The sequence below is a fragment of the Apus apus genome, chromosome 1 (genome assembly GCF_020740795.1).
Source record: "Apus apus isolate bApuApu2 chromosome 1, bApuApu2.pri.cur, whole genome shotgun sequence".
Lineage (NCBI taxonomy): Eukaryota > Metazoa > Chordata > Aves > Apodiformes > Apodidae > Apus > Apus apus.
The window spans coordinates 7,938,569-7,952,623 of NC_067282.1; the positions used below are offsets into that span (position 1 = coordinate 7,938,569).

The 14,055-nt window shown below is 44.1% G+C and overlaps 1 protein-coding gene across 2 annotated transcripts in view; it reads right to left on the minus strand.

The window, feature by feature from the left end:
• Positions 1-13,698, minus strand: part of ME3 (malic enzyme 3) — a 131,677-nt gene extending 117,979 nt beyond the window's left edge. For both annotated transcript variants that reach the window (XM_051620751.1, XM_051620741.1), the window contains exon 1: positions 13,505-13,698. In XM_051620751.1, the coding sequence (XP_051476711.1) occupies positions 13,505-13,690 (186 nt within the window). In that variant the 5' untranslated portion in view covers positions 13,691-13,698. The remainder of the gene's footprint in view (positions 1-13,504) is intronic.
• Between the last annotated feature and the right edge of the window lie 357 nt (positions 13,699-14,055).

Consider the following 14,055-nt stretch of genomic DNA (forward strand, 5'->3'; position numbering starts at 1 on the left):
CCCCAGGAGAAACTTGTGCCCATGACCCCTTGTCTTTTCCATGTTACTCCTTGTAAACAGGGAGTCTCCATCTTCTTGGTAGCCACCCTTTAAGTACTGGAACATGGGAATAAGGTCTCCCCAAAGACTTCTTTTCTCAAGGCTGAATAAACCCAGTTTTCTCAGCCCCTCCTCATAAGGCAGGTCCTCCAGTCCTCTGATCATCCTTGTAGCCCTTCTCTGGACCCTCTCCAGCCTGTCCCATCCTTTTTGTAGAGCAGGGACCAAAACTGAACACAATATTCCAGGTGTGGTCTGACCAGTGCCGAGTAGAGCGGGATGATGACTTCTTGATCTTTGCTGCTGACGCCCTGTTGATGCAGCCCAGTATCCTGTTGACTTTCTTTGCTGCTGCAGCACATTGTTCACTCCTGTTGAGCTTGTTATCCACCAAGACCCCCAGGTCCCTGACATGCTGGAGGGAAGGGTGGCCACCCAGAGGGACCTTGACAGGCTTGAAAGCTGGGCCTGTGTCAACCACATGAAGGCCAAGTACAAGGTCCTGAATCTGGGTCAGGACAAACCCAAGCACAAATACAGGTAGGGCACAGAATGGATTGAGAACAGCCCTGAGGAGAAGGACTTGAGAGTGTTGGTTGATGAGAAGCTCAACATGAGCCAGCAATGTGCAACTGCAGCCCAGAAAGCCAACTGTGTCCTGGGCTGCATCAAAAGAAGCATGGCCAGCAGGTCAAGATGGGTGATTGTCCTCCTCTACTCTGCTCTAGTGAGACCCCACCTGTAGGACTGTGTCCAGTTCTGGAGTCCCCAGCATAATGACATGAAGCTCTTGGAGAGAGTCCAAAGGAGGCCAAAGATGGTCAGAGGGCTGGAGCACCTCTCCTGTGAAGACAGACTGAGAGAGTTGGGGTTGTTCAGGCTGGAGAAGAGAAGGCTCTAGGATAGCAGCATTCCGGTACCTGAAGGGGCTACAGGAAAGCTGGGGAGGGGCTTTTTACAAGGTCATGTAGTGAGAGGACAACAGGAAACGGTTTAAAATTGAAAGAGGGGAGATTTATATAAGATATGAAGAATAAATTCTTTAGTGTGAGGATGGTGAGACACTGGAACAGGTTGCTGAGAGAAGCTGTGGCTGCCCCCTTCCTGGAAGTGTTCAAGGCCAGGTGGACAGGGCTTTGAGCAATCTGGTCTAGTAGGAGGTGTCCCTGCCTATGCAGGGGGGTTTGAGCTAGATAATTGTTAATGTCCCTTTCAACCCAAGCCAGTTGATGATTCTATGAACTCCAGCACAAGCCATCCAGTACGCGCTCATTCACAGCACGATGCCAGAGGCATGGGATGCCATCCAGAGGGACCTGGACAAGCCAGAGAAGTGGGCCCAGGTGAACCTCATGACATTCAACAAGGCCACGTGCAGGGTTCTGCACCTGGGCTGAGGTAACTCAAGATATGAATACAGGCTGGGGGAGGTCAGGCTTGAGAGCAGCCCTATAGAAAAGGATTTAGGTTAGAGATCAGGTGGAAATTCTTCAGTGTAAGGGTGGTGAGACACTGGAACAGGCTGCCCAGGGATGCTGTGGGGGCTCCATCCCTGGAGGTGTTCAAGGACAGGTTGGATGGGGCTCTGAGCAGCCTGCTGTAGTGGGAGGTGTCCCTGCCCATGCAGGAGAGTTGGAACTTGATGATCTTCAAGGTAACTTCCAACTCCAAACATTCTATGATTCTGTATCTTAGCTACTTTAGCTACTTTAACTACAGTGCTGGTATCTGTGAGTGAACGGGTCACCCTGGGATCTCCATATGCTGAAGGAATGGGAGTGCCTCATCTCATCTAGAATGGAGAAGGGGAATACCTGCAATGCACAGAAGATCATGTATCCAGATAGTCCCACTGCCATGGACACATGCACATGTGCACACTGGAAACTTTCACATACTGGAGGCTCCTCAGCCCAAGTGCCTCACTTCTAGCAACACACTTTTATCTGGATAGGAAAAAGCAATGTTGCCTCAAAATTAAGTTGTAAGCCTCTCTAAGAGACACAAAGCATGTCCCATAGTATGAAATTACTATGGACCTGAAAGGGAAGAAGCTCACAAGACTTCAAAGAAATTTGGGTTGGACCCCAAATCAGGGTTCATTGAAATCAGCTCAATCTTTGAAAGCAGTTTTGTAACACTAGGAAAATTAAAACCAGCAGTGAGCTGACCCAGTGACTATATTATCAACCAGACTGAGGTTTATGCCTCCCACAAGCACACTTGATACAGTACTACAGTTCAGAGATTAAATTATGATGGTGCCAAGCAAAGACATTGAGAATGCCACAAGAACACTTTCAGTTGTTCATTGCTTCTTCAGAGAGCTGTAACCTCATTCATTGTTATTCTTCCCTACTTCAACACTGTAGAACATTTAAGGTCCTGTGAGCTGCTTCATCTATTCTCTGACAAAACACTAAAAGTTAAAAGCATGCACTTCACTGAATTTGCTCAGGAAATACTAATTGAACACTTCCTGCTCCGTGTTACAAATTGCAGTGCAAATATTATGATTCTCTAAGTCAAACAAGATTAATATCCCTTTTTCCCTGCAGGAAATCCTAATAAATGCTACAAGGGTTTCCAGCTTTGCAGGAAGTGAAACTGCTGGACTCTCACACACTTCAGTGGGAAACTCATTTTGCAACTCCACTAAATACCAGTTACATTCCTATAAGCAAAGCAGTCCAGCTGCCAGTCAATAGGACATTTGACCTTGCAGAGAAACCTGAAAGGTGCTTGTACAAAACAACAAGATCTGGTTACAGTTGCACTCTCACTGCCAAATCCATTAAAGCTTATCTTTAAAATTCAATTAACTTGTAAAACGTGGCCAATCACAAACCTATTCCAGCAGCAGCCATAGTCTGGCTGCTGCCTTAGAGCACCTTTGCATCACTTCTTTCTGCTTTTATGAGAAATTACTTTGTTGTCTCATAACTTCAAATACAGTTAGCACACTCAATCCGAAACAATCACTTGCCTTCAGGGAGAGTGGCCCAGTTTCAGCAAGCATCAGTCATGCATTAATTCTGGTTTCATAATCCCAGTTACTCTTGACCAATGGAAATTTGCAAGGTCACAAGTCAAAGGCACTTCTGTAAGTTTTATTAAGCTACTACAAGAACTCCCCAGGGCAACTGCAAGCTCTCTGTGGTATCGCATCAGTACCCCTGCTTTTCCCCCAGCAGCTCTTGTGAAGAAGTCCAGCTCTTCTTGCCTGCATGCAGAGGACAGCTTTTGGCATTGGAAAGGCATCACTGAGTTGGTTACTCCAATGCTCATATGGAAGATGAATGAACTTGGACAGATAATGCAAAAAAAAAAAAAAACAAACAAAAAGCACTTTTGATTTTTTGGGACACAGAACTATGAAAGCAGTTGAAGCCTTCATGTGATTCTGTATCACAAATTTTCACATATGCTTCCATTTTAATTACTATCTATTAACAGAGCAAGCTGGTAAAATTTCACACTTTACCATCTTTAAATCTTAACCATTCGGGACCAAATAATCTCACTTCTTGAACATTTGTGTCTTCAGTGGAAAGCCTCCCAATGGTTTAAGGCCATGCTACCTCTTAGAAACCAAAGAGCAATACTCAGATCTCTGTGCTGCTAGCAAGCATTTTTTTTTCCCTAGACATAAGCCAGTGAAAGCTGCTGGCCTCAGCACAAGGAGGGAAAGGCATGTCACACATCCTTCTAATAAATACTGCTGCACATCACAACCTGGGCAATCTACCAAGCCTAAGAGGGATCTGTAGCACGTGTTCAATGAGAAACAAGTCCCAGTGCTACATACACTGAAAGGCCTCTAAACTTGAGAAAGGAAAAAAATTCTTTTATTACCTTGGAGCAACTGAGTTTGTGTTTGAATGTGATTTACTTGGCAAGCCTGCGAGATGCCCATGTAAGCAAATCCACTAGTGAGTATAAAGTAGCAGCCACCACAGAACGTGAGCCATTCTGCATTAGGATCAGCACTAACTTATGCTTGGAAAGTTTTTCTGGAGCACATGCTCACGTTTATCATTGCTTGCCATCACTTTCGCCCATCAAGCCAAGTCATCTGCTAGGCACTGGGGCAAGAGAGAACTGGGGCAAGAGTTTTCAAGTCTTCTTCCCCATGTCCACATCACTTCAAACACTTTCACATCCTCCTGCACAAACTGCATCTCTCACCAGAAAACACCTAAACTGCTGAACTGTTCTAGTACTGCAAGTGTCTTTTGTGCTTCTGCAACCATCATACAACCCTTTTATCTTCCCTACATGAGGTCTGCTGGAATTCAGACTTTGTGCAGGTTACACTTACACAAATGGTTTTTCTCTTCTAGTTGTTTTCTGCTTCTAAAAAGGGCCTGTTTTTTTTAAAAAAAAAAAAAAGTCCAAATCAATGGGAAATATGATCCATTTTTAGATTATATTTAGTTTTTTTCCACATTATTCAAACTTAGTACTTCATCAGGTAATTTATTTTTTTTTAATTTAGCTCATTTTATGGCTAGACTTAGAAAACTTCATACTGCATGAGGGGAGAAAATAGCCTTGCCTTACTGCTTCAGTAATTGCCATCAGGGAATCAGATGTACTGAGCAGTTGCTTTATCCCAGCACTATGCTATAGACACAAATGGCAACATGGAGATATCTAAGTCCCTCTGGAATAGAAAACAGCTCACAGGTAGAGGTTTTGTTCTGGGTTTGGTTCTTTCTTTTATTGCTATTGTTGAGGGTTTTTTATTGGACTAACTGATCTAGTTGTGGATAAAAAAAAAATGAGTTGCTAGAAGGGCTGTGAATATGAAAATCCCAGGGTTTACTTGCTGTCCCCCAGCCTCCCCTCTTAAATCAGCTGGCCTAATAAAACATATTCCCTCTAGCCCCTGCCTTGCTTACATGATTAGATCATCCTGACAACAGAAAATCCTAATAATCTGGACACTTCCAAAATTACAGGATTTGACACAAGACACACTATCTTATTTGCCAATACTCAGAACTGAAATTATCTGCAGGTCTAATATCTAAACAAAGATTAAACAGAGTTTAATAGTTTCCACAGTCAATTTAACCACTAGGCAAAGTGACAAATCCATTAGCCAAGCCAAAGAGTTAAAGCTCAAGATGTCTCGTCCAGGAGAACATAGCACTGTTGTATTTGAAATAACTAATTCCTTCCTATGTTGAGAAACACAGTAAAGCCTTAACTACATGTTTTATGAGGTTGAACAGAGATTATCCATATGGACATAGTTCAAAACAGACTTACCACTTTATAAGCTTGACACACAGAAAAAAAAAATGCTGAGATGTGGAGCTAATATTTTTTATATATAGTACAGAAATTTACTGAAAATCTGTTCCAGTTCCAGGGTTCCATGTGTTGAAAAAGGATACATGTGTAACAGGGAGCTGCAAAGTGAAGTGAAACAGAAAATGTTGATATGCAGAAAACTCTTGCTTTGTGTTATTTTCTTTGTCAGAACCACAGTCTGCTCAGTTTATGTCTGAGCTTTGTGTTTGGCAGTTGCAGAACTATAAAAAGCTTTGCCATTTAAAACATTTTTAGAAGTAAGATATTGTATTAGGCTGACAGTGCTCAAGTCATTTATCAAAATGTCATGTTGTTTGGGGAGACAGCAATTGTCAACCCTGGGCCTCAAAGAGGAGGTTAAAAACTTAAAAAACTGCTCATCATCTCTACTACAACACATTATAAAGCTGAAAGTAGTCAAGTTTGCTGTTGTGCTAAGCCTGCTATTGAAAGAGAGGGAATTACAGCACAGTGTTTATTCTCCCCCAAGCATCAAGACCTCTCTGACCTGCTCACAACAGCTCTAAAGCTAAGTCTGTTCCAAAATAATTTATTTGGGTGAAAACTACAATAGGCTGTTCAAGGTTTGATAAGCAGGTCTGGTCAGTCAGTGAGAAAAAGGCAGAAAAATAAGTAAGTCTGAGCAAGCTGGTCTAGTGTGAGGTGTCCCTGCCCATGCAATGGAGTTAGAGAGAGATGATCTTTAAGGTCCCTTCTAACCCAAACCATTCTGTAATTTTATGATAAGCAAAGGAAAAAAACCAAAAAGAGGCAAAACAATAACTCTGGGTTCTTTGGCCTGACTTGTCTCCTAGGTTTTGCCAGTGTAAGAATATTTCTGGATCCAGAAAACCAACATAACTAAAATAACCATTCACCTCTCAGCTCTCTGCTCCCTTGGTAAAAAAAAAACCACAACAACAAACCAACCAAACCAAAACACCCGAACAAAACAACCCCCAAAAAATCCCCAATAACAAACCACAAACCAAACAAAAAACACAAAAAGCCCAAACAGGACAATCTATACTCCTGCACAGCACTGGATGGCAGGTACAGGCAGGGCATGTGAAGGGCAGCATCAGCTTCCAGCTATAGCAGGCACATGCATTGGCAGCTCCAGCATCAAAACTCCAGGCCCAAAGTCCACCAGGCCCTTGGTGCTAGAAGTGCCCATGTCCGGCCTGCACAGGGCATGGGCTGGCAGTGCCACTCTTTGAAGTGAAGAACGAGTAAAACACCAAAACCACAGGAGAGCTGCCAAAAACAGATGTTTCTATCAGCCAGACAAGCTAAGGGGGCAGAAAGGTAAATGAGCACTGCTTATAGCGAGTCAGAGAAAGGCAACTGTCCCAAAGCTGTGGAGAAGCCCAAACATTATAAATAACCCTAACTTCCCCCTTCAGCAGGGGGTATCAGTAGAGAGCAGCTACTCATTAAAGAGACACCTTTCCTTTCTCAGCTCTGAACGAATGCCAGTAACAGCATCTAGAGTGTTCTTCTGGGGGCAGCTGCTATGGAACCTCAAGAGGATTTCAATTTACATCCTCTTTATAAAAAATCAAGTTAAATGGAATTTGCTCTAGGTCCAGTTTTGTTCAGTGAGTGCCAGATCTATGACACACTAAACCCAAAAATTCAGGGGTCACTCTTCACACAGTGCTACAAAGCTGCCAGACCCATCTCTATTAGGTATCTTACTGAATGGCAAACCCATCTGAAATCAAAACCAAGCCACAAACTATTGTTCTTCACTTCCTCTTGTGAGTTAGTACTTGCCTTTCAGCAGCTTCAGTGAAATCATCACTAATTCTGATGAGCACCACTGACTCATCTCAGCATACAGCAGCACACAATTTTTAACATCAGTGACATTATAAGTCATGCTACTTACATGGGGCAGGGCTTGATGCCTGCTGAGGAGTGAAGACTGTTGACAGGGCCAGCTCCACATATAATATCCTTAGTCTTCTTGCCAGCATCCATAGTGCTTCCAAAGTAACCAACATTGGTTCTTTGCCACACGTTTCAGTAGTTGCAATAAATAGGAATGCTGGACAAGCTACAACATTCAGTCTTAGATCCATTCTAACTGCAACAATATAAATTTTCATCCTATTTGTCAAACATTTTGAGTCACTTCAGTGCAATTCTTATTCAAGTGCCAAGAAACTAAGTCCACTCTATGAAACAAGAGCTACATTTGGTCTTGGCTCTGCCCTACCAAAACATGCCTGATGTAAGGATTAAGTTTCTATTAAAAAAAGGGCATGATAAAAAGAAAGCAGCATAGGCAGCTGCCAAACTGATGAGTTTCCACAATTTGAAGGCAATTTAAAAGGTATTTTTATAACATAAGCTGCTCAGAAATCAGAGACAAGTATTTCGGTCCAAACGCAATTTACTTTTATTGATATCTTACAGTGACTACAAGCGTAAACTCAGCACTTAAAAGAGCTGCCCAACCAATACTTCCAAGTCTTCTCAATGCATTTACAAGGGCTACTGTATTACAGGGTTAGTACATAACAGGCAAGGGCAGGGTCTTCATCACCACCCAGCTCACCTTGCCAGTAACAGACTTCCTCAGTGCTTCCAAGCTTTTCCACAAGACCTCTTACTCCCACAGCACTAGTGGTAACCCCAAAAGGGAGAGTGACAGTGTTGGCAAGAGATTATGCAGACAGAAAGGAAGGCAGATGGCCTCCTGGTTTGGCTTACGGTAAGGGAGAGGGACTGGAATCCAAGCTGGGAAAGCAAAGGGACTTTTTCAGCCTGCTTGTAACACCAGAAGCAACAACAGATTTAGTTTGGCTTAGTTTGCTGACCACACCTTTAAAAACAAGTTCTTTGATACCAAAACATTAGGAAGTACCATTGCCAACTGATACTTGGGACTCAAAATAAAATATATGCATGACACCAAACAAACAAAACTAAAACTCCACACACCAGGATGAAGGACAAAACAAATCTAACTGAGCAATTGTATTTCCAGATCATCACCAGATCTGCCAAAATACTGGGCCAAAGCTCATCTTCTTGGAGTTTGTTTCCACTGAAGTAAATGGTGAAACACCTAGGCTTGACTAGTGAAATAAAGAACACCCAACAACATGAGAATTGCCTCTCCCTTTTGGACACCACTGAAGACTCATCACACTGCACAGTGCTCCAGCTCACTCATGTTTCAACTCTAAGAGAGTTAGAGCATGATTTGATAAGGGGCTGTCTCTCAGCTATGGTTTGGCTTGGGTTTGAAGTGGCTCATCTGCTACAGATTTTGTCCATGAAAGTTTCTTGTTTGATACCCTTAGAAACTTGTGAGTCCTATAAGGTCAGTTCATCTACAAAAGCATCCTGTCTCCAGCAGCAGCCATAAACCTTTAAAAAGAGTAAGTAACACAGGTAAACAGGATACTCTTCCCCTACACACTCCCACCCTTTCATAATTTTCAGTTTGGGGACCTTCTCAGCCAGGTGTGCTTTTAGCAGATTTTTTGTTGTTGTTTAATTTTATTTTAAAATGAACTTGTCCAGTCTAAAACTTGTCCCCTAAAATGTGGTTAAATGGCTATAGATTCCAAAAAAATAAAGGGGGGAACCTCCAACCTCTGCCCATCTCATACTCTTATTTTGCAAAACGTGAATAGCTGTTAAGTTCACAAATGCTGGGAGTCAGAGTCACTCAGAGCCCTCTGTGTACCTCAGTAGTCATGTTTCCACCCAGACCTAAAGCTAGCCAACTGGAAACTCCATCAGTAAGAATATAACTTTGTGGATTGAGAGAGGAAATTTCCTAATTTGAAACCAGAAGTCTGCCTCAATTTGATCTTGACAACTGCCACTTCAGACACACTGTTCTTGTGCTAATTACTGATTTTGTTTAAATGCAATCATTTCACAGAACCAGCTAATTTTAGGCCTGTTTTACCACAGTTGCTGAGTTCAGCCACGTGCAAGACTGCAGCACTTTTTGTCAGCTGCAGTGGTAAATTACTGACACTGTGTTCAAAGATCCCCTAGTTCTGAAGCTGAAGGACAAACAAACTTCCTGCATTTTAATGTGTACAGCAGCACATTCCAAAGATGCTGGTTGCTATCCAGATAGCAGACATACAGAGAAGACCCCAAATTCTGATCCCTGCACTGCACCTTGTAGAAAAAGTTTCACATGTTATCTCAACCCTTCAAATACAGCAATATCCTGCCACTCTGAAAACAAACTGTGACCTCCAGTTCTGCGGTTATTTGTGATGGCAGATCTCCAAGTAGTCATGATTTATCTCAAAATTAGGACTTCCACCAAAATGCATGAAGTGCCATCAACCTTCCAATTGAAGAGTGCAGTCAGATATCATGAACAAAATTACAAATTACAGTCAATTTTGGACAAGACAAGATTTTTTAGTCCCTGCAAGTGTTATGATCAAACTGTCCAGCTCAGTCTGTGTTTGCTAAAACACAGAGAGGGCACAGGAATTTCACAGAGTCAACTGAGTGATCATGAACAGAAGATCCAAGACAAACAGAATTGCACAAATCTTAAGAACTGACAGCTGTGGCAGAGAGAGGACACAACATGACCTTGACCACACCAAACACCAGGCAACTTTGGTAAATAAGGTATTGGGTAAGAGATGCCCCATCTCTCCGTTAGGTTCAGAGTGTTCAGTTAGCTTTAGCTTTTCACAAGGCTGAGACCCCACAGTAGAACTGACTTGTCTCTCAGCAAGTCCAGCACTGCTACTGCCCTGTCAGCAAGCCACTTACTTACACATGGCCAAAGCTTCTAACAAATCCCCTTGGAATCCAGCTTACCCTTGGACCACCACAGAACACTCTAACTCTGATTCTCTGTGGTTATGTGACACTTAACTTTTGTAGGTTTTCCAACTTTGCAGCATTTAAAGGAGGGAAAATAACTACTTCATGAGGCACTTCATGAAAACATGCAACAAGATCTTGATTTTCCTGAGACTGTTCTTGCCTGCTGCTATTGCCTTTCAAGACTGTAAATACACCTCAGAAGAATGTTGACATTTCCCAAGTCCAGTCCTTGGATCAGACATGGGCTGTAATACTTGAAACAGAAGGAAGAATAGTATATGGATAGTACAGAAATATGAAGTGAACTTAAAGTCTCATCAGCACTGGTGAAGCATAAACAGGTTCTGTCTTCAAAGTTCCTCCTACTGTCCAAGGATTTAAGCAACAAGATTTCCTTGCACGTGACTTCCCCAATGTCATACAGAAAGTCAGAGACATAATCAAACCCAGTCTGAGATGGAATGCAGTCTTGCCTTAACTGCAAGACAGTATTTATCCTCTATTTTTTTCCCAAAATGCTTCATCAAGCAAGCTCTTATACACCACGCATAGACTGGCCAAACAATTTCAGGACTGGAGACAACTAATTTACAATCCGTACTTAATACAGTGTTGGCACCCTTGATCGATAGTTTGGAATTCAATTCCTTTACATCAGGAAAAGCAGCCAACTTCACATAGTAAACAATGATCAAAGGGAAGAAACTACTGCGCAATTTTTACATCCAACACCAGTTTTTCTATTTATTTTTTTCTTCTCAGGCAGATTTTTTATAAAACAGAGAAGCTTCTCTGAGGACAGCCTGCTTTTACTGATAGTTAGGGTATTACAGAGGACCTGTCAGCAGTGACTTCTGAGTCTGCTATTTCTTCAAAGCACCCTCAACCTAGCAAGCAAGCAAAGACTTGGATCAATAACCTCACACCGTAAATCTGTCTGTGATTCTGCTGGAGGGACATAGTCTTCATTGTTGAATGCATACCACACAGACTTTATAGCTTTAGATCAATGCTTTAAGCTTCACTCAAAAGCTATAAACCAACCAGAGTGTTGAATAAAGCAGCAAAACACTTGCTGCCCAAAGCCTCACTTCTGAAAAACTTTTTCAGAGGTTCTTGGAGAAATCTAAGAACTATCCCCTGCAGAGCAGCCTTCAATCTGATGAAAGCTTAGATTAAAGTAAGATCCACTGCAGAAAAATTACAATAACCCCATGCCCACCTTTCCCTACCAAACAGGTAAATAGTAATGACTTTGTGATAAGACTACAACAGCTGAAAAGCCACCGAGATCCCCAATGGTGACCTACACCACGGCAGCATAGCAGACCAAAGGGCCATCAATCACACATTGACAACATATAAACTGTCTAAAATACCTTATTTCAGTTGAACACAGTTAATTCCTTAGATGCTACAATGGACTGTTAAGGGCAACAGAGAAATAGAAGCATGGTCAGAAAAAATTGGAAATTATCCCAGTCCTTATCTCTTACCACAATTGTCAGCCATATGTGTCCTCACTTGGATGTTCTGTAGGTAACTGTATCAATGAATGCAAGGTCTGTCCTGACAGAAGAACATAACAACATGAACAGCAAGCATCCAGGCTGGAGACCAGCCGGGAGATTTTTCATGGCCAATTAAACATGGCACAGTAGCATATACTTTACCTCTAAGAGGAGTTTTTTCCCTTCTCTCCACAGGGACAAAAATTAGACTTAAGGAAAAATACTTTATTTCACTGGAAGAGGGGGAAACACTTTAGAAAAGCCTCAGTTCTGAAAATTATCAAATAGGACATTCAAAATGTACTTCTGTGGTAGCCAGATCAATTTAAAACATGATCGATTCAACTGCTTGTGTGTTGTTATTTCATTACACTAAGCAAAGGCCAGAGTTCCAATTTTTCAGTTTGGACTGAAAAAGAAAACTAGAAACATTAGCTATGTTACTCTTTATAACTGTCACTGAAAACCAAAGAGAACAAGCCAGATGTTCAAGAAAAAGCCATCAAAACCACTTAATGCTGACAAATCACTGTCGCTTCTGAGATCCCTGGCAATTCTGCTTTTCCTCAGTCTTACAGACATGCACGGTGGAATGATGTAAATGAGATTGCCTGCAAAGGTGTTACACATTCAGTAGCATCCCAGGTGCCGTGGTCCTTAGGGGTGCACCTCTATGGATGCTGAAACGTATCACGAGATGCAAACCCAGCAAACCATGTACTACACAAAGTAGAAGTTGTCCTCAAAAGTCTCCAATCCAGAAGATGACACAGAAGGTTCCTATACTGGATAACTACATAACAAGCAGATGAAAATGAGTTGCAGCCCCATCAACTATCAATACCATGTTTAATATCTGCCTGTTTTTAAAGTAATTGAGGTATCTGTAGCTATTTCTAGCAATATTAATACAAGACACGGTAACCCAATATTCTTGAATCTGACTAACTTGATCCCAAAATTTGCATCCAGACTGAGTTCTTCCCTTCAAACTACAGAAAAGTATTTTGGGACTAAATTACAGGATCTACTTTTACACACCTTGAAGATGTTGTTGAAAATCTTTCTCCTAAAGCTGTTTGGTGTTTTTCAAATAACGTTGAGGTTTACACAGTATTGGGAACAAATACATCTTCATCCCAGCAAAACACACTGCTTTGGTAGTGGAACACACATCACTATGGATATGCTGTGAAAGGAAGATTCAGGAGAGCAAGCACATAGGCTTGTTTTAACATGAAGGTGAGAACAATCAGTTCCACTGCCACACACTTAATACAATGTATAGCAAAATACCCCTGGTTTTGGTAGCGGATTTTTAGGAAAAGTCACACTTTCTCCTTCCTGATTTTTGGTGGTTTCAGGTCCTACTCAAGGGCACTTCTGTCCTACAAAGGCTCTTCCAGTGCCACCACCTCAGCAGCCGCAGCGGGCAGAGGGAAGCCCGATGCCTGGCTCCGAGGGAGGCTGCTGACCACTATAAAACCCACCCCGTGCCCCATCCAGATCGATCCACGACCCCCAGCTGCTCACCCCGCTTTTCAGAGAGGGGCTGGACGCTGGGGAGGCCACAGGCAGGGCTGCTGGAACCCTCAGGAAGCCACACACGCAGCTGGACACCTGCGATGGGCGCGGTGGTTCTTTCTGGCTGGATGCCTGGACTGCGCGATCACAGAGGTCTTTTCCCACCGTCAGGACTCACGGGCTCGGTGCTACCTGTCAGCGCCTTCCCCACCGAGCCCCCTTCTCCCCTCCCTCTCTCAGCCCCCCTGCGAAAAAAACGGATGCCCCGCGGCACCGACCTTGTTGAGGTGCGGGTTCCTGGTGATGTCGTAGCCTCGCTTCTTGACGGCCAGGGCCCTGCCCGGGGGGGCCGGGCTCCCCCCGGCCTGGCAGCTGCGGCCCCGGCTGAGGAGGCTGAGGCTGAGGAGCAGCGGCCTCGGGCCGGCCCCCGCCAGCCGCAGCAGGCGGCCGCACACCGGCACCATGGCGCGGCCGCGGCCCCCGCGGGCGTGGACGGCGGCGGCAGGAGAGGCCGGCGGGGCGGGGAGGGCGCGGCGAGAGGGCGGGCCCGGCCCTGCCCGGCCCTGCCCGGCCCAGGTGCGCCCGGCCCGGCCCCGCGCCCTGCGGCGTTCCCCGCCGAAGCGAAAGGAAACCCAGGAAGCAGATCCCGCCTCGACCCCGCGGCGGTCGCGCCTCCCCCCGTTACCTGTTAAGGCGGCGGGGGGCAGGGAGGGGCTGCCTGCCGGGGCTCCGCCTCCGCCGGGCCCGGGGGCAGCGGCACCTCCCGGGGGAGCCTGTCGCGGTGGCCTCGGGCTTTGGGCTGGTGCCGTCTCCGTCAGCCTGAACGAGA